We start from the raw sequence: 25,593 nt of genomic DNA on the forward strand, positions 1-25,593 counted from the left end.
TTGCCCTTGTCGTTCTTGTCATATTTCTTGTCACGACCTCGAGCAGGGCGCTCTTGCACCACTTGGACCTAATCACCAACGGTCTTTCTCGAGGCCCGACTCTCCGTTCTTGTCAACCACCATCTCTGCGGCGGGAGTAGTCTTTGATTTCTTGAAGGAGGAATGACTTGAAAGCCGGCTTCTTCTTCTCCTTCGGTCAGATGCTTCTCTTTCTCTTTCTCTCCCTCGCGCACCTTGTAATCAACGGGCTCGCGCTTCCTCGATCTTCGCTCTTCCGAAGTTGCAGCCTTCCTCCACCTCGGATAAGAGTCCGACACCCACAAGGCATTGGAGGAGAAGCTCAGGAACCACATGTTTCTCTGGGCCCATTTCATAGCCCACTCTCTTCGGCTCTCGGTAGTCAACGCCATGGCGATCTCGGGGACGGTGTCAAGCCTAGGGATCATCCGCTTCAACCCAACTTGCCTCATCAACCTCTCGGAAAGATGCACACCATAAACTCCAATCCAGGGATGCGCACGGACCTAGTGGGATCTAAAGAAGACACCCCAAAGGATGGACTTGAGGTGCCACCACGGTACAACCCACGATCAAAGGGCCGTCATCGGTCTTTAGCTTGTTCTTCCAATAGTCGCAGACCGGGTGAAGTCCACCATGTACGGCCGTGTCCTCATCGAAATCATACGGGCATGATAGGAAAGTGCATGAACCGGGGGCTCAAGCAATCGGAGCGTTCCATGAGCCAAACCTACCAAGACAGGTATTAGACACCAAAAAAAAAAAAAAAAAAAAAAAAAAAAAAAAAAAAAAAAAAAAAAAAAAAGAGAAAAAGAAGGTGTCTTTTACCTGTAGGATAACGGGACTTCCCAAGAACGGCAGATCGCGGTTGGATTTCCTATTATCCAAACCCAAAATGATCTCCCTAAGCACAGACAAGTGGGCTCTCGCGACTCCATTTGCTCAATAAGGCTCAAAAGGCGGATCACCTCTCAAGTCCTCATCAACATGTCCCCTGAAAGACATACACATGCAACAAACAGAGGCCAAATGCTCTCCTTCTAGCAACATAAGAGATAGTAGGGTCGGCCCTGTTGATGAATCGATCTATAAAATCCAACATCCGCACGCCTTTCGGGGTAACAAGACGATCTACCTCGGGTCTAGTCGGTCAAGCAAATCTCTCGAACTTACTCTTATACCCTTGAGCAGTAGAAGGGATGGCGGGTAAGTGTTCGGGGTCCCACCCGCCAATAGCGACAATTTCCTCAGGAAAAGGACAAATATCACCTCCGGAAAGGCGAATACATGATAATTTGGATCCCAATAATCAAGGCAAGCATCTAAGAACGGTTTCACTACCTTGATGAGTTTCAAACTCAATAAAGACCCAAGATTATAAGCACCCATGTCGTGCTTTTCCGTGTTCGAAAACTCATTAGTCCATTCCTTCAAGCGAACCTCCAAAGTATTCATGATGATAATTTTCTCTTGAAAATTTATTTTAGGAGTTTTAGGAGAAGCGACGAGAAAAGACGGAAGAATTATACGATTCAAAGCTTGGCGCGGCGCTTTCTATTTATACTAATTTCTTTGTTTCCAAAATCGTCGTCGAATAAACCCCTGCGGGAACAGGCGCGGCACTGCTGCGCCTCTTCAAAGGGACGCATTGGCTCATGCTGCGCCTCTTCCCAGTGCTCACTCTGTAATTTCGCGTTTGGATCTTTCCTAATTCCATAACACGCGTGATTTCCTATTCCTATGGGATTTTATTTTGGTAAACTACGGAAGTTTACCATGTCTTGGGATTTCCTAAATTCACGGGCACGCATTTCGAGGCGACATTGACATTTTCGCCATTTTATCACATTTGTGTATTTAATTGTCCATTTAATTATTCTTATTATTCAAACATTTATACATTTATTTCATTTTCTTAATTTCTTTTTCTACATTTTCTAACTTATAAATTTCTATTTTTCTTTTTTTTTTCGGGGGTAACCCTCCCTACCGTCCGGTCATTTCCGGTCATTTAAAGCAAAATTTTTTGAATTTTTGCGTTTCTTTTGAGTCTCATTGTGCGCTAATTAAAGGCCTTATGTGTATATAAAATGTATGAATCGCGTGATTTTCCATGTAAATTTCGGCGGCGAACAGAACGGCATAAACCGTTATCTACCAAACTGTTCAAGAACTAACTGCAGTACAAACAAACAACCCTTGAAAGCAAAGGCACTCAGGCCATAATATATACAACAAAAAGCAAATGTACAAGCAAACTGGGGGCTTGCTCCCCGAACAAGTCCAGATGCACAAGCAAACTGGGGGCTTGCGCCCCGACCAAATCAAAAATCCAAGAAAGCTGGGGGCTCGCGCCCCGAACCAAGTCCAAAAATGTTTCAAAATCAAAATGTACAAAACTACACAAGCTACTGCTGGACACCCTCCAACTCAGCAACTCTCGCCATCAGAGCGGCGATCTCGGCATCCCGAAACTCGAGCTCCCTCGACAAGCGAGCCGTCTCCTCCCGAGCCTGGGCCAACTCTCGTCCTGACTCGCGGTCATCCTGCAAACAGCAACGAATTGGCTCATGTCAATCAACTCAATTGGAAAACCAAAAATCAAAAAAAAAGAAGATCGAAAAATGGATATAAAGGTTCATACCTGACGACCTCGACCGCCGACGAGTGCCTCAATGGCCGTAGCTCGTAGCCGGTTGGCCACCCTCCATAGTGCCACGAACCGAGATGGCGCGACCTGCATTTCAAAAGGAAACTCTCAGCAAATTAAACAAATTCAGTCAAACGTGTTCTTACACGAAAACCATGCAAAATGGGAGCTCACCCTCCGAATCAGATGCTGCCAGTCATCTAGGCCAGCATCCGTCACAGCTACGTCAAAATCACGCAGCTCGGAGATCGTCGTCCTCCCGATGCAGCGTCGGTGTACTCGAGAGTCTCGGGGTACTACTACGGGGGCTCGATGCCCGCCGCCTCAACCTCCTGAAAAGACAAATAGCTCTCATCAATCGACGATCTTTCGTCGCAAGTCTCGAAGATCAAATCAACAAGAAAACAAAGGATACTCACCACTACCGGCCAATACGCCAACCTCCCGTAAAGGAACGCTGAGTAATCCTCCTCAGGGAGAAGAAGGTCGTCGCCACCGACACCGGCCAAGTCCGCCTCCCTCTCAGCCTCGGAGGGCTCCCGAACATCGTCTAGGAGGATCGACGGGGAACCGTCAACGCACCCCGAAAGCAGCGACGAGCTAACCGCTCGCCCGGATACCATACAGACCCATCGGCGTCCACAACAACGAGCCGACTCGAGCTCCTAGGACGAAGGGTCTCAAGCAACAAAGGGAGGCGCTCCAAAGATACTCCGCCCAAGTCCAGGCACCTTTGTGACAATATGAAGGCAAAGGTCGTTCCTATGATCAATTCAAAACAAAATATGAGAAGATGTGAATGAATACCAATGGGATACTCACATTTGCTCGGTGAAGAAGCGTTCACGTCCCGCCGGTAGACGTTGTGAGAAGAACGCTTGCTCTTCGTCCAACACATGACCCAATCCCTCACCACGGGATAGGCCCTCTCCAACGGCTCCGTCCTCTTGGGCGCGAGGTCCGGAAAGTAAGAGTACACCCACGCCTGTAAAGCAAAATGGTCAATGACGATCTTGGATAAAAGAAAGGAATTTACGTTGATCTAAAGGAAGGTTCATACCTCCAACAAGAAATGTCCGGTCGACGGCGCCGGGAGAAGTCCCCTTCTCCATCAGCTCTGGGCGAACCATGGCCCTCATAAAGCGGATGAGGACCGCAAAACCAGCGATGACCAGTCCCAACGCCCTAAGGAACTCGGTCGAAAGAAAGGGGAGAAGCTTCGTCGACAGACCTCTCACCCTTGTCTCCGAGGTAAATCGAAGACAAGAACCACCAAAGCCACGAGACGAGCCCTCTCCGCTCGCTGTACAAGGAGGAGGGGCCGTCTCCCTCCCATCGATCACCACCGATGCCGGGGTCTTCCCCGCAAAGTAATCTCGAACATAGGTCACGGGTACCAAACCCGCAGACCGCAAACGACCTTCGGCGACAAGTTCCGGCCGATCAACCTCCTCGCCTCGGCCGAGTCCGCCCTCATGCCGGTCTCTGGCCACACCATCTCCTCGCCCCCGCACGGCGGACTGAGAAATCATGCCGTAGTCCTCCAAGGTGACTCCCACCTCACCAAAAGGCGGGTGAAACGTGGAAGTCGTATCCCGAATCGATCAAGAAAGCGCGGACCAGGCTAAGGTTGGCCCGCAACTTCCTCTTCACGATATCCCTCCAAACCGAACCAGGAGGACCAAACGCTCGCTCGATCATGGCTCTCTCCTCCTCCGATACGCTCGTAATGCTCCATCGCCGTCGTATACCCCGAGAACGACCGGATGTTCCCGGCCTCCTATTAAAATTTGAAACAAAGCTATCTTTAGTTTTGGAATAAATTTGGAAGAGATTTGAACAAAAATGGAAAAGGATAGGTAATGAGTTAGGGAATTCCTATTTTTACAAGCTCTTCACCGTCTGTAGGACAAGTGACCCTCTGCAGCCCACACAAGGTGCCTACTCTCCTGTGTCTCGGCCACGCAGAGCACCTCTCGGTGGCGACCCCTCGTCCGAGGTGGGCCCGTCTCGGAATCTCCTCCCCGTCGCGAGCCTCCTCCTGGGAACCTCCTCTGCAGCCCATCACCGCGGCGGTGAAGGCCTGCTCTAAAGCCTCCTCAACAACAGCGGCGTCTATATCCATAGGATCTCTCCCAGAAGTAGAAGCATCGTCACCTGCAACGATTAAAGCAAATCCAGGCCGCGTCACATGACGACAAGCCCTTATTAAGTAGTTTTCGAGCCTTCAAGGCCCAGGAATCGCCCCTTTCCGGCCATCCTTGGCCATGTTCCCGCCAAATCAATCACTCATGTGATGGATAGGGTCAAGTCAAGTCAAAGTCAAAACCTAGTTCCGAGTTCGAGTCGAAAATTCGGCAGCATTTCGCTATAACGGCGATTATGCCCTAAAAAGTGTCCTGCAAAAGTTGTCACAAACCAAACTTCCGAGATGACAGAAAGTTTACCCATCATCCAAGGGTCCCTACTATCAAATTTCATCACAGATGGGCAATCCTAAGGCCATTTTCGAAGCAATTTTCGATCTAGCTGTGAAACCGTCTCGAAATTCGCTCAAGGGCTCAAAACTTGATGAAAATTCGAAATAAATACATGGTTATGTTCCTAACATTGCCTACTACTCGTTTCTAGTATCAATTTGGCATGAAAAATTCATCTGGGGGAAAAGCCCCAAATTTTCGATCAATTGGGTCGAAAACCCTAATGTTCGCGGCTCAAAATTCGACAAATATGGAAGATTAATGCAAGATTAAAGCACATACCTCGATTAGTCATATTTTAAGCAAGCTTTTGAATCCAACCTTGATAGAAATGGTGAAGATTTGAGAGAGAAATTGAAGGATTTGTGTTTCGAAATAATGAAATAAAACCTTTCTGATTTCGCGTTTTTACGCGGAATTGCTGAATTGGGGAACAGACGCAGCAGGCGCTGCGCCTCTTCCAAGAGACGCAGCTCTTGCTGCGCCTCTTCCTTTGTTTCCCTCCTGATGGATTTTCAAAAATCCGTTATGAGTTCGTTACTCGTGGGCCCATCTTTGGTGCGCCTCTTCCTCGATGACATGTTATCACTTTGGCCCGTTTTGACGATTTCCTTTCGCCCGCCCGCATTTTAGCCGAGTCGACAATATTTGTGAGTATTGTCCGAGTTCATTTTATCCCCCTTTGTGAGATTTCGCAGTATTGCTCAACCATTTTGGCGCAGTAGTATTTTGCAGTACTGCTCACTCGAGACTTTCTTTCATGACGATTCAGATGTTCCTAGTCGTCAAATCATTTTATCCGGCGCAGTAGTATTTTGCAGTACTGCTCATTCGAAGTTTCCCCTACGACGATCAAGATGTTCCTCGTCGTCGATAGGTCCCCAACAAGAGTTCGCTTGAGACCGACGCAAGCAGATTCAACTTCCAAATTTCGCCAGAATTCGCTCGAGACTGACGCAAGCGGATTTCCCCAGCAGTTTCTACCGACGTCCTGCTGTTTTCAATATCTCTTATTCCCCGCGAAGATCGATTAAGTCTCAGGTATGATCTCTTCTTATGGCTGGCGAGCCTCCTTACGTAGTCTAATGGACTTTAAACGACCCTCCCGATAGTCAGGACTCTAAAATGTTCCGACGACGGGTCCTTGGCTCGGACCCCTTGAGCCGCCTCGCGTCGCCATAGTCGTCAAGTTGTAATCTTCGATTGACCTGATGGCTATACTTTGACTTTCGCCTTGTCAAGCCTCGGTCAAAGTGGGGCCTCTGTAGACACCTCGTTTCCGCACCCCTCGCAAACCACCCGGTGATGATTGGGCCGCATGTTTGATTCGCGGAACGACTAGTGACAGTTCGTAAGATTATCGTCAAGTGATTGCTCAAATATAAATGTCAACCTCTTAGTTGTCATCTACGTGCCGATACGGTCGTTTTGGCAATAATTAGAGTACATTGAGTCGGGTCAAAAACCGTCTCCATTTTTCGATAGTTGTTAAATCCCAGTCGGAATGTTGGAAAGTTCGGATATTTCTATTCCATGTTCATCAAATTTTATCTTTTGGCGAATAATATCCCGTAATATTTAAGAGATAATCAAATTAAATCCGTCCTACCATAACTAAAACGCGGAAATCTTTCTTAGCGGAGGAAACCTCACAGGGAAGACGCAGCAGTCTGCGCCTCTTCCAAGAGACGCGGCTCATCTGCGCCTCTTCCCAGGCCCTTCTTTGCATGATTTACGTATCTTTTTATATCTTTCCGAGATTCACTTCCAAAGAGTCTCCGAAACCCTATTCCTTCACGTGATTAGTATAAATAGGAGCCTTCGTTCCTCATATTTCTCACGCGAGTGTCCGCCCTTCTCTTCTCCCTTTGCATTCTAGACTTCGTTCTTACTAATTGGCGCCTACGTGCTTGGACTTCCGACCACGTAAGCTCGGATCTTTCCGGGTACCAGCCTCTCCGTTGCATGACCGACCAATTTGACCACTACACTCAATCAATCTAATTAATCTGTTTTAATCGTTTTCCTCTTTCGAGGGCACTCTTTCCTTGCATTCGCGTCGAGCATCACTAATCGATCTTCTTAGTTCTTCTCGTTCCGTCAACATGTAAGTCTGAGGGTGTATAATTCCTTTTATTTATTGCATTTAATTACTGTATAACAATTGTAAGGTTTATGTCGAAAGTATCTCATTAAAACCGATTTCTAAAACCGTCTTTAAAACCTGTTTTGCGGATTTCCGTGAGACAGACGATCGAGAAAAGACGCAAAGAATCGCTGCGCCTCTTCAAAGGAGCGCAGACTGCCGCGCCTCTTTGTGAGGCCGCGCAGATTCTCGCTTCTTTTCTTCTTCCTCCGTCCTCTGCAATTCGTATCAAATTTAATTTCTTTTGTTTTGTTCGTCTGTTAATTCGTTCACATGATAGTTTAATAATTCATATGTATATTGACCATCATCATTCACATGTTTAATTCATCTAATCTGACTTAAATCCCAAGTAATTCATGTTTGCGGGTTTTCGTCACTAATATTCAATTCGAGTTCTAGGGATTCAATTCGTTCATGTTGAGTTTCTGGGATTCATTGTTGATATATTTTTCACTTGTTTAGTCATTAATCCGCCATCAATTCATCATGTTTAGTCAACTATTCGTTTGTTTGGTTCGTTCATTAACATCGACCCTTCACATGTTTAATCCGTCTTATTTCCGTCTTAATCATGTTTTACTGTTTTATGACCTCAATCATATGTAAATAATCTGTAAATCACTTTCATCCGAGTACATAATCTAAATCAATCCATTAAATTCACCAATTAACGTTAACAATTGCGTTTTGGCTTCACGGCCCGAGTTCGTCCTGGGAAGACGCGGCGTCTGCCGCGCCTCTTCCAAAGGGCGCGATGTCTCTTGCGCTGTTCGGGCGACTTACTGTCCCCGAACTCCTTTTTCGCCTTGACCTAGATTAATTAGCTACGTATTAATCAAGCTGGTATCTGTATTATCGCTTACGATCGTCGTGTTTTATTCTTTCATTCCTTTTTTATCAAATTATCCGTTTTAAAGGTATTTTCGACATAAATCGCCTAATCCAATGTAATTAATGTAATTTCCATTATTGTAATTTATTTTATTTATTTTATTGTTTTGTATGCTTCCACATGTAATTGAACATTAAATCCTACTTCGACCCTAATTGTTTGCCTAATTAATTGTTCACCGACTTAGCTAATTTCACATGTTAGGATTAATCTATTGGATGTTGCATTGCATGCATATAGCCGACGATATATCAAGTACGAATAACTTCCCTAATCATTAGTAGAGGCCGCTATCGAGGCGGGCGGGATTAGGTGTTCGATCAAAAGAGCTTCCTAATACGTACCCTCACCCCTTACTCCAGATCTCCGTGAGCACCCGTGTTCATTGGCATCCACGAGAGTCATTCTAGACATAGAATGCTAAGGGTAACGATTGCTTAGTGTTCATGTCACTACTTTGTGTCTTGACATGACACGAGGTATTCGAACGGTTCCAATTTCCCATAAAAATTGGTGGCGACTCCATACAAAATGCAAACGCTTGTTTTCGAGCCCCTTCACTCCCAAGCGCCCCCGTGGGCGGCCCGCTGTCCACAAGGCCGAGGAGAGCAATCAAGGCTAGAAGAGGCATTATTCGACAAAGCTAGCGTGGTAAACAAACCTACTTCGGAATTCATACCCGGAACAGAAGTAGATGACAGTGATGTGGCAGACGAAGTATCTGATGAGGAGGCGGTAGTTGTAAGTAAAGGGAAGAGGAAGAAGGTGACATTCAGTTTAGGAAGTGCGAAAGATAAGGGGAAGGGGATAGCAGTGGAGGAGGAGGACGAACCAGATGAGGAAGACGATATTGAGATAGATGATGAGGAAGGGGACTACGTTGAGGAAGGCATGATCTTAGTTGTTTTAACATTTTATGATAAGCTGTTTTAACATTTTTTTTGGGATGATGCTAATACCAAATTTTTGTTACACAAAATATAGACGTTGTGGATGAAGCTGTGGAAATGGCGGTAAACGTTGGGAAAAGCACGCTGAAAAAGAAAGGTGTTGGAAAGCCAGTGGAGGTAACTGCAGGTGAGTTGTTGACATTGTATGTGTATATGTCGACATTGTTCGTCTTGTTGTTGAAGTGGTTACAAGTTTAGTAAAGGTGTTTACATTTTTTGTGTTTTTGTCGATATTGTTCACATTTCAAAATAATAAAGATGTTTACAAGTTTAGTAAAGTTTTTTACAAAAACAATGGTAACATGTATAGTAAAGATGTTGACATGGTTGATATTTAAAAAACATGTAAGCATTTGTTGACATGGTTCAGAGAATATAGTATATGTAACCATTGGTTGGGTATCATGACTATTATGTTCTATAATGGTTTGATAAAGGTATTTAACTGGTAAAAAAGTGACCAATTTTAGTGTGAATGTTATGGGAATGACATACTTACAAAGGTATTTAACTTGTAGACACTTAGTAAATGAAGTTGTTTGAATTATGCAGAGCATCCACTTGAGCCAAAAGCGTTGAAAATGATTCAGCGGAGGACAGAGGTTGGTGAAGGATCAAATAAAAGAAAGAGAGATGAAACTGCTATGGTGCTAGTGAAGTAAGTCAATCTTTTAGGAGGTCAAGGTTATTGTGTTTTTGTGCTATTTTGTTAATGGAATTTGTAAGCAGATTCGGTGAAGTTGTTGGGTTGATAATTAGGCTACAAAATACAAATAAAATGATGACATTTTGATGTTTTTTTGTATGTGGCTTGATTTCTTGGGGGGCCAATTTGGAGGTAATTTTAGTGTGTGTGAAAGGGTGTCAATTTGACGGGAAAGTGTTGGCATATTGTTGAATTTTGACATTATTTTTAGTCGGGTTGTTATGTGTTTGTAATGTGTCCATTTTCTGTAAGAGAGTTTGTAGGGAATAATATTGACCATAGAATTGAAAGTGGTGACAAGTTTAATGTTGACATTATTTTGTAACCTGTGATATGGTTTTAATGTTTTTAATGTTGGTGAGAATGTTGACATTATTTTGTTACATGTTATATGTTTAAAATGTTCACATTTTTTTTAGGATAGTGAATTGGGAAAATATTGACAAAAGTATTGAATGTGGTGAGAATGTGTAACAAAACTGGGGTACTTATTTTGTTAGTTCATTAATAGGGTGATCAGAAATTGGTCAATTGTAATGAAATTAAAAGGGCGACATAGTGAGGTATATTTGTTGACATTCAGATATGTGTGTTGCTATTTTAATGTCGTGAGAGTTTGTAGAGAATAATATTGACCATAGAATTGAAAGTGGTGACAAGTTTAATGTTGACATTATATTGTCACATGTGATATGTTTTTAATATTTTTAATGTTGGTGAGAATGTTGACATTATTTTGTTACATGTTATATGTTTAAAATGTTCACATTTTTTTTAGGATAGTGTATAGGGAAAATATTGACATAAGTATTGAATGTGGTGAGAATGTGTAACAAAACTGGGGTACTCATTTTGTTAGTTCATTAATAGGGTGATCAGAAATTGGTCAATTGTAATGAAATTAAAATGGCGACATAGTGAGGTAAATTTGTTGACATTCTGATATGTGTGTTGCTATTTTAATGTCGTCATTTTTTGTTGAAAGGGTATGTAGGTTACATTATTAACAACAATGTTTAAAATGGTGACAAGTTTGGGGACATTTGGTGGGCTGGAGTTATTGTCATTTTGGTATGTGGGTTGGTATTTAATGTCAACATTTGTAGTTGAAAAAGTGTATAGGTTACATATTACCAAAGATGTTAACACTGGTGTCAAGTTGAGTTGTTAACAATTTGTGGTACTTTTATTGATAGGAAAAAGAAGGAAGTGGATGGGCATGGGTCACCCAGGCAGTTGTTCAAGTTGATTGGTATGTTAACGGAGTCTCAAAAGAAGGATGTGGAGGACAACGGCTTTGGTGGCCTATTGGAGTTGAAAACGCATGCGTTTTATCATCAAATGGTGGATTGGTTGATGCGTAAATATGATCCTAGCTCCCGGTTGTTCCTCTTCAACGAGCACGCGTCGATTTGTCGACAAAGCACGATGTGTACGACGCCTTCATGTTACCTTGTTCTGAAACCACGATAGAGGCGAAGAACGACCCGGAGTTGGTCAAGGTTTGGCGTGACCGTTTCAAGTTGTCGTTTGATGCTGTTAGGCAAGAGATGTTAGGGCTGCCTGATGGAGGGGCTGACTTCAAGAAGCTGTTTGTGGTTTTCGCTATGGGGACATTCTTGGCTCCTACTGTCCACAACCGTATCGACTTTCGCCTGGTCAAAGCTGTGGAGAATGTGGACGCCATTTCTCGTTTAGATTGGTGTTCGTTCGTCCTTCTCCGTTTGAACGCAGCACTGGATTCTTGGAGGACGCAGAACACCAAGAACGTCGGCGGCTGTCTGATGTTCCTGCAGCTGATGTACTTCCATCGCCTGACTTGGTGGGGCTTTCCGGAGAGCACTACACTGCCACTGGTCCAGCATTGGACGTACGAGCGTATGAAGGAGAGGATGGCCCAGGAGGTGGCAGCATACCGCCATCATCAAGGTTTCGGTATTGGCGTTTGGGAGCTTCCGTCATATCCAGTTTCAAGGCACCTTCCAAAGAGGCTTTATCGTAGGCCAAATGAAAATGAACCAGCGTCTAGGAACCCTCCAGTGCGATTTGTCCAGCTACCACTACCAGACGGAGTTCCGACAGATGAGGAGTTGCAGGCCACTTTCTATGATGTAAGATGCTCTCTAAAACATTGGCATATTTCTGACCATATTGTTTATATCTGTCTCTGTAATGTTAATCAGTTTTATCATTATGTGACCATTTAAAATCAATGCTGACATTCTTGAATTTTGTATAGGTCCGCGTCCGTAATTGGATGACAACAAGGAGGAATCTTTCTGTGGTTAATGTTATACACAAGAGGCTGATGAGGGAGTTAGGAGGCCAGGAGGATGCTGGCTGGTGTAGATCTTCAGTCAAGTGAGATGACAAGTGGAGCTTCTGGGTCGCAATCACAGGGATCGTTTACACAAGCGTTGGCCAATCCAGAGTTTGTTGCAGCTTGGAATGCTCTAGGAGAGAAGTTGGATGCCCTGATTGATGTGGAAATGGTTCATCCACCGTCCTTTTCACTTGGCGTAGAAGACATTGGAGCTCCCAGTCAGAGGGTAACCCAGCCTAACACTCGCACTAGGGCACGGAAGACTAATGCACAGGCTAAGTAGTGCAGTTTATGACAACGGGTTTGGGTTTGGTATGGCCTCATTTTGGGTATTGTATAAGGCCTTGCATTTTGGACATGTTCGGTTAGTTGTTTTGTAAATGTGGTGACTGACTTTTATTTTGGACGTTTGGTATCTCCGTCACAGACGGATTGATGGTTGTAACTGGTAAGGCGAATGCTTTTGAACATGTTATGATAAGTTTATGTTGGTAAGAATGTGTGTTGGTATAGCACATATGATAACATTTTGATAAGCAATGGCAACAGAATAGATGATCACAGTTATTTCACACATATGATAGCAGGTGAAGGTTTCATGACATATACATAAGCATGTTGTCTTATGTTGACAAATTCCCCTATTATGTTGTCAGTTTTAATAGGTCAACATTGAAGACATGTTGACATGTTTCACCATTGTGTTAGCATGTAAAAGATAATGAAAACTTATTTAGTGGTAACATTTGGAACAGAAATGGCAACATAAAAGATGATCAGTAGTTATTTAGCACATATGATAACAGGTGAAGGTTTCATGACAGATACATGAGCATGGTGTCTTATGATGACAAATTCCCCCATTATGTTGTCACTTTTAATAGGTCAACATTGAAGACATGTTGACATGTTTCGCCATTGTGTTAGCATGTATAAGATGATGACAACTTATTTAGTGGTGGTCAGGAAGCCATGAAAGATGGATGTCATTTTGTGACATAATTTTCTCTGTAATGTTAATATTATGTGAACATATTTGTCTATTATGTTATGAATTTATATATGGTGACATTTTCTGACATTTTGTGAATTTATATATGGTAACATTCTATTATGTAATTGATTGTCTTATGTGATTTAAGGGCAATTTTAGTTGGATGTAATGGCAAATGGAAACCTAAAAGTTTGGGAATAATGCTGCACATGTTGACATAAATAGACGTTATATTACCTCTTCAAAAGTGCAGCGAAAACGTGCGATGGTGGTCATGTAATGACCTAAATTTAACGGTGGTCACGTGCAATGGTGCTCACGTGTCCGTCATTCTTAACATAATTTGAAAATAAAAACTAAGAGACGCCATAGTTATTGCGCCAAGATGATACGTAGTAGGTAGGTGTCGCTCTCAAAAGGTGAAACTGAAGGAATAGCTGAAGCACTCACAGGAGCCGCGGTACTAGCGTGTAGGAATCAGCATTGAACTGGGCGTTGTCATTGGTTTTCTTCGCTCTTTTCTTCTTACCGAGGGCCCTTTTCTTCCTTTGGCTCCTCCCTTTCGTCGTACATCGAACGGGGTCTAAAACAGCACGGTTTTCAGATGGTTGGGTGTTATTGTCCGCATCCGTAGCAATGCTTTGAAGTAGAGCGGTCACTTCAGCGTTGGTTGTACCATAGAAGTTCTCGACAATTGCCCTAGCCTCTTTAACGTTCTGGCTCTTTGTTATCAGATTGTTGACATTTGTAAACATTGAACGTCGCCAATTGACGGCCTCATTTGCAGCGCTTCGGCGCATGTCTACCGGGAGTAAACGATTCTACACCTCAGTCTTCGCGAACTTCGTCCACCGCCTTCGAATATATGCAGACGGGATTCCCTGGACAGAGTGCATGTGGAGGACCCTAATAATGTGACTGCATAGAACACCCATCACTTGATACTTCATACAAGTGCAGTCAGTTAGGTGGTTCCCGCAATCATAGGTCACGTGATGGGATGATCCCTCATTGCCGCCAGTGTGGACCCTGTACAATAGGGTAGAATCCTCGGATTGTACAATAGATGCGCGGGTACCCATGGCAAGACCAAACTCTTTTTCAAAAACACGAAACAGATGTAGAGTGTAAATCTGTGACGCGTGTTGCAATAGGTCCACAAGGGGGAACACGGAGGTCGGGGTCGCTCTAATACAGTTGAATTCTTTGAGCTCCTCCTCTTCTCTCCATCTCCGGACAGTTGTTTCGTATATACCAAAGAACTCGGTAACTGAAGTTGTTTTTGAAGCTTGAAAACCCATTGCATGGTTTGTGCTCTCGCTCCTTTGCGACGATAGAATACCCGCTGAAAAGTACATGTTATTGAACACAGTGCACCATTTGGTTCGTAGGCTGTATAGTCGGTTGAACCATAGGTGGTTATCGAGGCCATACTCTGTCGTCATAGTTCGCCAAGTCGCTTCAAATTCAGTTTCACTAAAGCAACCATTGAGGCATTGGTTGAACATATTCTGGAATGGCCTATCATGCTTTAAAGTTCCAAAGTGAGAGATGGCATTTTGTTGGATATGCCATTGACATAGCCTGTGTCTACTTTGTGGGTACACCTGTTCAACATAGAAAATAGTGCTACCATCTCGAGTGTAGATGTTTATATCTGTGGAATTGATATTAGTATAAACATTAGTCCTAAATATGGTCACCTGTCTAAACTTTGTGTCAACATTTAATTGGTAATACATGTCATCACATATTGGAATTATGTGGACATGTCAAATATCTATTAAACTCAGTTGACATGGTGATATAATACTGACCAAATTGTGACCAAATTTATCCTAATTGTTGAAATTAGAATGATTACTGAGTACTGACATAACATAGCATCAATGGTCACATATTAAAGGATTGTTGGATAAGGTGCGAAAATTAAGAATTGAAACAGAAAATACCGCTTCAAGAGCGTTTGTCATTGCTTTGTGTTGAACCATATAGTTTATATGTTTATGTTTTGATGATGTCAAGGCATTTTACATTCTATATACTTGTTGCGTGTAATCGTTTGTTAAGTATTTTAGAACTAATCTATTACGAGCAACAAAGAAGATTGTGACAATTGCGTGAGAAGTCCAAGCCTTCGTTCAAGATCAAACAATTCAAGATTCATTCAAGAACTATGTGAAGACGAAGTTCGTCTAAAGATTAATCAAGCTTGGATGATGACGTAGCCTATACTCGAAGATCTCCTTGAAGATTAGAATAGTATAGGTGATTATCTTATAATGGTAATCAAGAATGAGTTTCTTGATTAGTAAAGTTATAGCTTTGCAGCTATAACATTACTAGTAAAAGAGCTCAATGTTATAGCTGATCTTCTACTATAACATTGAAATGCTGAGTTTTTATACACGACTTATAATTGTTTCGAAAATTGTTTTTTAATTGTTTAAAGTTTGTTTTAAATGTTTTAATAAAAGTGTTTATATAATAAAGCCCGGTTTAGTGAGGAGTCCGGTTTTATAGTAAACGTTAATTGGTAGTCTTGATGGATCAACTTATGAGTTGGACCTTGCTACTAATTAGGGTTTCTGTATAGCCTCTCTTAAAACCTAAATTCTAATCATATGTTAAGACTAGGGTTTGCACGAGTCACAAGGCACATGAGCCGTGACATCTCGTGTTACCTAGGGTATATTAGGTAAAGATTTTATTCTATAATAATATCTTTACATATCTTATATATCTTACTTAATATATTTGTTTATGGTAAAAGATATTCTTGTTTTAGGAAATCTTATCATAATCTTAGAATTTATAGTAAAAGATAATATTTGGAAAGATTATATTCTATCTTTTAGAATATTCTTTATTATCTTTTAAAGCTTTTAGGAAAGAGATAATAAGAAGATATAATTTGTTTTTATATCTTATTATTTCGGCTATTAGGGTTTGACAAAACCGTGTAGCCTACTCTTCCTTCTCCTATAAATATTTTGCTATTTACAACATCAAAAATAGAGACCTTAAGCAAAAAAATTAATTTTAATTTTACAAGCAAAACCGTGTGTTTTAAACAGAAAAACCGATTTGCTATTTTGAAAGGTCGTGTGTCATAAAACTCGCATACTCGTTCTTCATTTATCGTTATAAGATAGTAGTGCTTAGTTGAATTCTTAACTTGTTCATTAACGTGAACCTTTGTTAGAATCATTAGTGCTTTCTTATTAACGTAAATTAGTCACTCGAGTATTTAACGGTACTCATTGAGTTACAGCTAGAGTTAGTTGTACGAGTTGGGTTAGTAAATTTGTAGTCCGTAGAAAAGTACTAAATTTATTAATCGAGAATAGTGGACGTAGGTTTCGACTTGTGAAACTGAACCACTTCAAAACCCTGTGTCTCTTCGTTCTTTCGTTTGTTTCGTTTATTACGTTTACCTTCATTAGTCGATTAGTTAAAGTTTAATCAATAAACTTTAAATAATCAATTACATTAGTATAATCGAAAAAGCTTTCAAAAAGTTTTAAATCCTCAATTCACCCCCCCCCTCTTGAGTATTTTGGATCAATAGACTCTTCAATTGGTATCAGAGCCTCGTGCTCTTGATTGCCTAACCGCTAAGAGGCTGATCTATCTTGTTTTTCATTTATCTTATCGTTTTATATTCCGCTGCCTATCACGTGATAAATGGATTCCAAATATCTCAAGTGTCCCGTCTTTGATGGGAAGAATTATGGATTGTGGAAAAACATGATGACTCACTATGTGAAAGGACACGATTGGGAGTGCTGGAGGATTATTCAAAACGGACCACACAAAATTCTTGTGGCATCCGAGGAAGGCACTACCTATGAAAAGAAAGAAGAGGACTATGTCGAGGCCGACTACAAGAAAGCCGAAAAGAACTCCAAAGCAATAAGTCTTCTACAAAACGGAATGACTTCTACCGAGTTTGATCGGTTCTCTACATGTTCCACGGCCAAGGAGATATGGGATAGACTCGAATTAGCTTATGAAGGTACTTCCATTGTTAGGAAGCACCGAATTGATTTACTCATGCAAAAATATGAGCTATTCATCATGGAGCCTAATGAGTCCTTAGATAGTATGTCCTCAAGGTTTTCAAGTATAATAAATGAATTAAAAAACCTAGGTAGGAAATTCTGTACCGAGGATATTGCTAGAAAGGTTCTTAGGAGCCTTACTAAGAAGTGGCGAGCTAAGGTCACTGCAATGGAGGAATCACGAGATCTTGAAACCCTATCCTATCAAGAACTCATTGGTGCTCTCATGGCCCATGAAATTACTCTTAACAAAGATGACGCTGAACCAAGTCGTAATAAGAGTATGGCCTTAAAGAGCGAAGAAGTTGACTCTGAATTAGAGGATGAAACTGTTCTGTTTGCGCGCCGTTTCAAAAACAAAATATTTCGAAATAAACAAACAAAATCATCCTACAACAACAACAACAAATCGTCCAACAAAAAGGTTGCTGAATCAAAATCGTGTTTCGCAAATAGAGGTTGCTTCAAGTGTGGAGAATCTGGTCATATGATCAAGGATTGTCCAACATGGGAGAAGATAAAGGACAAGACGAAGCGTGAGAAGACAAAGAGAGAATTCAAGCAAGTTATGATGGCTTCGTGTTGGGAGACCTTGAATCGAAGATGACGAGGAATCAAGACGACGAAGTAGCAAACCTTTGTCTCGGCGAGTGTTAGTCTTGACCTAATCTCCGACAGTGACAATGAAAGCACAATTTCTCACTCAAACTATTGCTTTCTTGGAGAATCAGACGAGGATGACGATGAAGAGGTAAGTTATCTTGAGCTTAAAAAACGTGTTAGGAAATTGTCAAAAAGTGCTTTAATTGAATTCTTTGAACAATCTCTTGATAAGTGTCACGAACAGGATTTGGAATTGAAAGATCTAAAGGAACAGATTCTCGAAATCGCGGAAGAGAATCATACTCTCAAGACTAAAGCTAAGAAGTTGAAATCTAAAGTTATAGCTGAGAAAGCTACAACGTTAGATTCTACTATGGCTGAAAAGAAGGAATTAGAGTCTAAAGTTATAGCTAATGAAGCTATAACCTCCGACCTAAAACTTAACATCAAACACCTTCAAGCCAAAGTTATAGCTAATGAAGCTATAACTTTAGAACTTAGAAAAGTCAAAGAACTTTTGGAAACTAAGGTCACATCTAATGAAGTAGTGATCTTAGACCAAAAGAAAGAGATAGATTCTCTTTCAAAGCAATTGAAAGAATCTAAGACCGATATGATCAACGTTAAGAAACAACACATCGATGTTGTGTTCATTCTTAATAAACGATTCCAAGACTTTCGTGACAACTTTAAAAAGGACAATGATGTAGATCACACGAAATGTCAAGAGGAAATTAAAGCCTTAAAAGACCTACTTCTACACGCTAGAAAGGTCCATGACAAGTGGGAAGGTAGCACAAAAGTCCCAAAATTCCTAACCGAACAATCTGATAATAATATGAAGATGGGGTTAGGACATGAGTGCTACAGCCGTAGATATCACTCTAAATGCAAATCAACACCTTCGGATTTTGATTTTAGAAAAAGGAAGTTGCTGATCTTCCTGAATATTTGATTTGCAATTACTGTGGTCATACGGGTCACATCCGAATCAATTGTGTCAAAAAGGCTCATGATTTACGAAAAAATGCCGAACATGCCAAAACTGTTGACACAGTTGTCGAGGATAAGGAAACTCCCACTAACGAACCTAACGAAGAAAGGAACAATAAATTTTGTTGGTTCTATGACATGGCCTTTGACTACTCCAAGAAACCTAGCACTTCACAAAGCCCTTGTAGATCTCAACCCAGTAAACCTATTCACAAGGGAAATAGTCAAGAGAGATTTAGAGAAATTCCTAGACCTAGAGAAAACCCTAACCCTAGAACTCCTCCCAAACCAAACAAACCTAAGGTTAGAAAAACGGTCATTAGACGTGTTTGGGTTCGAAAGGATTTAGTATTTAGAATAACTAATCATAAGGGACCCAACTTAGCTTGGGTACCTAAAAACTGTATCTAATCCTTTATGCAGGAAGAAGTGTAAGAAAACAATCAATGGTATCTCGACAGTGGATGTTCAAGACACATGACCGGAGATAAAAATCTGTTTCTTTCACTCAAGCCCTTCAACGGAGGAAAAATAACATTCGGGGACAATAAAAAGGGTAAAGTAATCGGAGTTGGCAAAATCGGAATCTCTAAATCTCACGCAATCAGTGACGTTTACCTCATGGATGGTCTAAAACACAATTTGCTAAGCATATCTCAACTATGCGACAAAGGTAACAAAGTAGTTTTTCATACTGATAGTTGTCACATTATTATTGAAGGAACTAGCAATGTTATTCTTGAAGGCCACAGAAAAAGGAATGTTTATATGGTAGATTTAAATGTTGTGCCTACTAACTCTTTTTCATGCATGAAAGTTACACTTGATGATCCTTGCCTATGGCATAAATGTTTTGGTCACATAAGCTCACTAACCTTGAATAAACTCAAGAAGTGGGACTTGGTTGAAGGGTTACCTAAGATCAAGTTCGACCAAGAAAAGATGTGTGACACGTGTGCAAGGTGCAAACAAGTAAGATCATCATTTAAACCGAAAAGAGTAGTAAGCACAAATCAAGCCTTGGAATTGGTACACATTGATTTATGTGGACCTATGAAGGTAAGGAGTAGAGGAGGATCCAGGTACGTCTTTGTTCTTGTAGATGACTACTCAAGGTATGTATGGCCTATCTTTCTTCACTCAAAAGATGAAACTTTTGATGAATTTGATTGTCTTATGAAATGCGTTCAAAACAAATATAAGACTAATCTTGTATCTATTCATACGGATCATTGCACCGAATTTTGACAACCAAACTTTTATAGAATATTGTAGAGTTAATGGTGTAGGGCATAACTTTTCTGCACCAAGAACTCCTCAACAAAATGGTGTCGTTGAACGTATGAATAGAACTTTAGAAGATATGGCACGTACAATGCTTCTGTGTAGTGGTTTACCTCGTAATTTTTGGGCTGAAGCCATAAGTACTTCTTGCTACATCCATAATCGAGCTATGATCCGACCTATCCTCAAGAAAACCCCCTACAAACTTCTTAGAGGTCGAAAACCTAACATCTCCCATCTTCGTTGCTTTGGGAGCAAGTGCTTTGTGCATAATAACGGTAAAAACCGTTTAAGCAAATTCGACCCTAGAAGTGATGAGGCGATTTTCATAGGATACTCAGATCATAGCAAGGCTTACAAAGTCTTCAATAAGAGAACTCTATGTATTGAAGAAAGTGTCCACGTTATTTTTGATGAAGATAACGTGTTTGATAAGCCAGTACAGGATGAGGAAGAAGACTTGGATGAACCCGACTTTCGTCTCTCAAGAGACGATCCCCCGGATTTGGAGTTAGAGGATAATGAGATTGAGGGAATAAACGATGAACTTATTCGTTCCTCAAAAGATAAAAAGGAGAAAGGCAAAGTTATAGTTGATGATACTATAACATTGACTCAAGACAAGAACTCCCAAACCAATGTTATAGATGATGTTACTGTAACATTAAATCCAAATCAAGGTGTAGAGTCCGAGGTTATAATCGGCTCAAATACAACACCCGAATTGGATTCAGGGGGAACTTTCTCTAATTCCGAGCCAAATGAAGTTGCGTCAAGCTCGAATAACGAGGAAGAACCAAGCACTTCAACGAAGTGGAAATACAAGAACTCACACCCCATGGACAATATTCTTGGAAATATTAAGAAGGGTGTTCAAACAAGATGTTCCTTGAACAATTTTTGCTCTTTCTACTCTTTTCTGTCCATGATCGAACCAAAGAATATCAATGAAGCTCTCACTAAATCAGATTGGATTATAGCTATGCAAGAAGAGCTTCAACAGTTCCAAAGAAACAAGGTTTGACATTTAGTTCCTAGACCAAAAGATCGTTCAGTCATTGGAACTAGGTGGGTCTTCAGGAACAAATGAGATGATGTCGGAGTCATTGTCAGAAACAAAGCAAGATTAGTGGTCCAAGGATATAATCAACAAGAAGGAATAGATTATGACGAGACTTTCGCACCAGTTGCTCGTCTTGAAGCTATTAGACTTCTGATAGCATTCGTCGCACACAAGGGAATGAAGCTTTTCCAAATGGATGTCAAGACGGCATTCTTGAACGGTTATCTACAAGAGGAAGTTTTCGTTGAACAACCCCCTGGTTTTAAGAATATCAAATTTGAGGATCACGTGTTCAAATTGGATAAAGCCCTCTATGGATTAAAGCAAGCACCTAGGGCATGGTACGATCGATTATCTAAGTTTCTACTTGACAGTGGATTCAGTAGAGGATCCGTCGACAAAACCCTATTTCTAAAAATTGAGGGTTCTGACCTTTTGGTTGTTCAAATATTCGTCGATGATATCATCTTTGGATCGACCAACCGAAGCCTATGCAAATATTGTTCTGAGTTGATGACTTCCGAGTTCGAGATGAGTATGATGGGAGAATTGAAATTCTTTCTAGGTCTACAAATACAACAAACAGATGAAGGCATTAAGATCCATCAACAAAAATATATCAAAGAGTTGATACGGAAATTTGGAATGGAAAATTCACATGCTATGCTTACTCCAATGGTCGAGAACAAGAAATTGACATTGGATGAAAACGGTAAATCGGTTGATGAAACTACTTACCGTGGGATGATTGGGTCACTATTATATTTGACCGCAAGTAGACCCGATATTATGTTTAGCGTATGCGTTTGTGCGAGATATCATTCGTCTCCCAAAGAAACGCATATGACGGCCGTAAAACGAATTTTGCGTTACTTGATTGGAACGGTCAACTTATACCTATGGTATCCAATGGAGTGCAATTTTGATCTAGTCGGTTATTCCGATGCCGACTACGCAGGATGTTCTCTAGACAGAAAAAGCACGTCGGGTGTCGCCACCTTTGTCGGACCGTGTATCATCACGTGGGGTTTGAAGAAACAAAATTCGGTTGCTCTCTCAACTGTTGAAACCGAATATATTGCTGCAGGACTGGTATGTACTCAACTTTTATGGCTTAAGCAACAATTACGTGATTATGGTGTTGACGTAGGATGTATTCCTATTTTATGTGATAATACTAGTGCGATAATTATTTCTAAAAATCCCGCACAACATTCACGTACCAAACATATTGAAATAAGACACCATTTTATACGAGACCATGTTGAGAAGGGGAATATAAAACTTGAATTTTGTAGTACTGAAAAACAATGGGCAGACATTTTGACAAAATCATTAGCTAGAGAACGATTTGAGACTTTACGGTTGGAAATTGGTTTAATTGGTGGTACCTAAGCTTCTATATTTGTTCAATCTTTTTATGACTGACTAGTTAAGTTAAGATTGTATGACTGTGTCCGTATATTGCGTTGCATGAATAATTTCGTTTATAGAAATATTTGTTATCATAAAATTCTATTTGTTATTTAGAATTTAATTGTTATACAAACTTATTCTTTATCACAATAAACAAAACACACCATATTTTTATCTTTCCAATTCATAAAAATCTTCCAAATAGCTCTCCTATACACGGCTCATACTTCCTACATAAAATCAATTTCCTAATTCTTGTCTTATCACCATAAATTCCTATACCTATCATAATACCTATTCCTAATTAAAGACACTTACCATAATTGACCTCCACTTGTTAACCCTATACCTAGCCTACACCTATTTCTACCCTCCTTATTGCGTGTTACCCGTCCACCCAACCCCACTTGCATACTTTTCTTTCTCTCATATTTTTACCATCATCACAATTCATCTTCTTTACTCAAACCATCACCATCACCTCCTTTTTCAACAATCACCATCATCATGAATCCATCTCATGCAAAAAATACCCGATCCTCAACCCGTCACCACCAAAACCGCCCCTTTCCTAACCAAACATCACCTCTACCACCACATGATCCTCGTTCCATTAATTGTCCTTCACCACAACCAAACCAAAATTCGCCCCTGTTTCGTAGTCGGGACGAATCGGTGTCCGAAGGCAAAAGACGTCGTCTTTTCAAGGGTAAAAATAAAGTAGTTGTTGATGATAGTGAAGCTGTGGAGGAACCCGAGGTGATAGTTCGGAATGGTGTTGCTCGTACCTTGCTTAGGGATGCTTCAAAAGCCGCGACCAAGGAAGGGTTAAATCGTGTTCGGCTTACTCATGATGAAAGCATCGTAGTTAATCGAGTTTTGAGGTATTCCATTCATGGTGGTAGGTACTATCCGAAATCTTGGTTGGTTAGTGTTCCCGCTCTTGCTTTCTTTGTTAATTTTCTTGATTTTCAAGGGCGGAGCCACATTAGTCAGTTTTCGGGTCCTGTTTACCCAGTTGAGGTGGTTCAATTCTTTGCTAGTGTCTCAATTAAGAAAGTAGTCTTGTATGCGGTTGTTAATGGCGTGGATGTGACGGTCTCTGTTTCGGATTTTTGCTCTGCTTTTTCGGTTCCCGATGAAGGAATTGAATTAAATCCGAGTCTTGAGTGGTCTAATGTTGTGAGTGAAAAGGAGTTGTTGGTAAAGAAGTATTTTGAGGAGATGACGGAGGGAGGTAATATCGTGGTTCGTCCTCTCTCGGCAAAAATCAAGTTTCTCTTGAACTTTTTATGGAACACAGTGGTGCCGAGGAGAGGAGGCCGTGATAAGGTGTCGAGTTATGAAGCTATAATGGTCTATTCTTGGTTGGAAGGTCAGAAGGTGAATTTGGGTAGTGTTGTCTTGCACCGTATAATTCAGACGAGTCTTACGGTAACTAAGGAGAAGTTGAGCACCACTATCGATTTGCCTTATGGTATGTGGGTGTCTAGATTGTTGGAAATAAAACGAGTGGTGGGGCCTGACAGTTACGGTGTTAGTGCCCGAGTTGCTTCTTGCAAAAGATGTTGAGAAACCCACGGTGGATTTGGGTTTAGGAGCTATCGAGTCAAAGTTGGAGGGATTTATGAGTGGTTTAATGGAGAAATTCGAGGAGCATTCGACTAATCTGGCTACGGTGTTGTCACGGGTTGGACCATCTCGGTCTTTAGACTCGGGCTTGGATGCTACTCGGGTGTACTCTTGGATGGAGGAAGTGGACAAGAGGTTAGCGGGTTTTGAGAGGGAGTTGAAGGCAATTCATGGGGAAGTGTTCCCACACGGTGATCGTCTCACCTTCCTTACGAGTTAGGGTGGAGCTTTGGTGATGCACGGGAAAGCCATGGCGGGTGATCAAGCTCTTACGTTGGAGGCCACAAAATCTCTTTCCTTGAAAGTGCTTAACTTTGAGAGGAGCATTGGTACACTTTCTCAGCTGGTTCGAAGCTCGTTTGACCGTCTTGATGACTTAGAGCATCGTACTAGGCCCGACTACGTAAACCCGTATAAGACCCGTAACATTTGATCTCCCTGCCTTACCATTATTATCCCTTACCTTCATTAGCTTTCTTTTTATTTCTTTTCATGGTGTGTTAATCAAACTTCTTATTCGGCCCATTTTGGCAATGCGCTTGTGGTTATGTCCCAAGTGTTTCATTAGACATGTGTTCATTCGGCCCATTTCGGCTTTAAACATGTTTAATTCTTAGTTTGTATGATCATTATCTTTTGGATGCTTATAGTTTTTGCGTGTTATTACTATTTCCTATGACGTTTTATCTCTTGTATCGTCTTATATTATTCTAGTCATTTTTCATTTGTTCTTAACTTTTCGATGATGTCAAGAGGGGGAAAGAACGTCTATAGTAAGCATCTACCTAAGCTTGCTCCTTGTCAAGACCAATTGTCTCTTAAAGTTCTTAAGGTTCGGTTTCTGAAAAATCGTCGTGATCTTGCGTTAAATATTTATTATCAAGATAACGGTATTATATTGAGGGGGAACTTTTTACTTAGTCACAAATTTAGGAGACTTGCCATCATCAAAAAGGGGGAATTTGTTGAACCATATAGTTTATATGTTAATGTTTTGATGATGTCAAGGTATTTTACATTCTATATACTTGTTGCATGTAATCGTTTGTTAAGTATTTTAGAACTAATCTATTACGAGCAACAAAGAAGATTGTGACAATTGCGTGAGAAATCCAAGCCTTCGTTCAAGATCAAACAATTCAAGATTCATTCAAGAACTATGTGAAGACGAAGTTCGTCTAAAGATTAATCAAGCTTGGATGATGACGTAGCCTATACTCGAAGATCTCCTTGAAGATTAGAATAATATAGGTGATTATCTTATAATGGTAATCAAGAATGAGTTTCTTGATTAGTAAAGTTATAAGCTTTTTGGCTATAACATTACTAGTAAAAGAGCTCAATGTTATAGTGATCTTCTACTATAACATTGAAAT

General features: G+C 41.0%; 2 protein-coding genes across 2 annotated transcripts; one reads left to right on the forward strand and one right to left on the reverse strand.

The window, feature by feature from the left end:
- The first annotated feature begins 3,477 nt into the window (after positions 1-3,477).
- Positions 3,478-12,621, forward strand: LOC141587903 (uncharacterized). The gene is made up of 7 exons (XM_074409366.1): positions 3,478-3,499; positions 8,878-9,078; positions 9,174-9,266; positions 9,692-9,797; positions 11,042-11,205; positions 11,319-11,956; positions 12,085-12,621. Exons 1-7 carry the CDS (start codon positions 3,478-3,480, stop codon positions 12,208-12,210), a joined length of 1,350 nt encoding a protein of 449 aa, XP_074265467.1. The 3' UTR covers positions 12,211-12,621.
- A 1,362-nt stretch (positions 12,622-13,983) lies between these two features.
- On the reverse strand, positions 13,984-14,904 carry LOC141587904 (protein FAR1-RELATED SEQUENCE 5-like). Its single transcript, XM_074409367.1, has one exon. It carries the CDS (start codon positions 14,902-14,904, stop codon positions 13,984-13,986), a length of 921 nt encoding a protein of 306 aa, XP_074265468.1.
- Between the last annotated feature and the right edge of the window lie 10,689 nt (positions 14,905-25,593).

The sequence above is a fragment of the Silene latifolia genome, chromosome 6 (genome assembly GCF_048544455.1).
Source record: "Silene latifolia isolate original U9 population chromosome 6, ASM4854445v1, whole genome shotgun sequence".
Taxonomy (NCBI): domain Eukaryota; kingdom Viridiplantae; phylum Streptophyta; class Magnoliopsida; order Caryophyllales; family Caryophyllaceae; genus Silene; species Silene latifolia.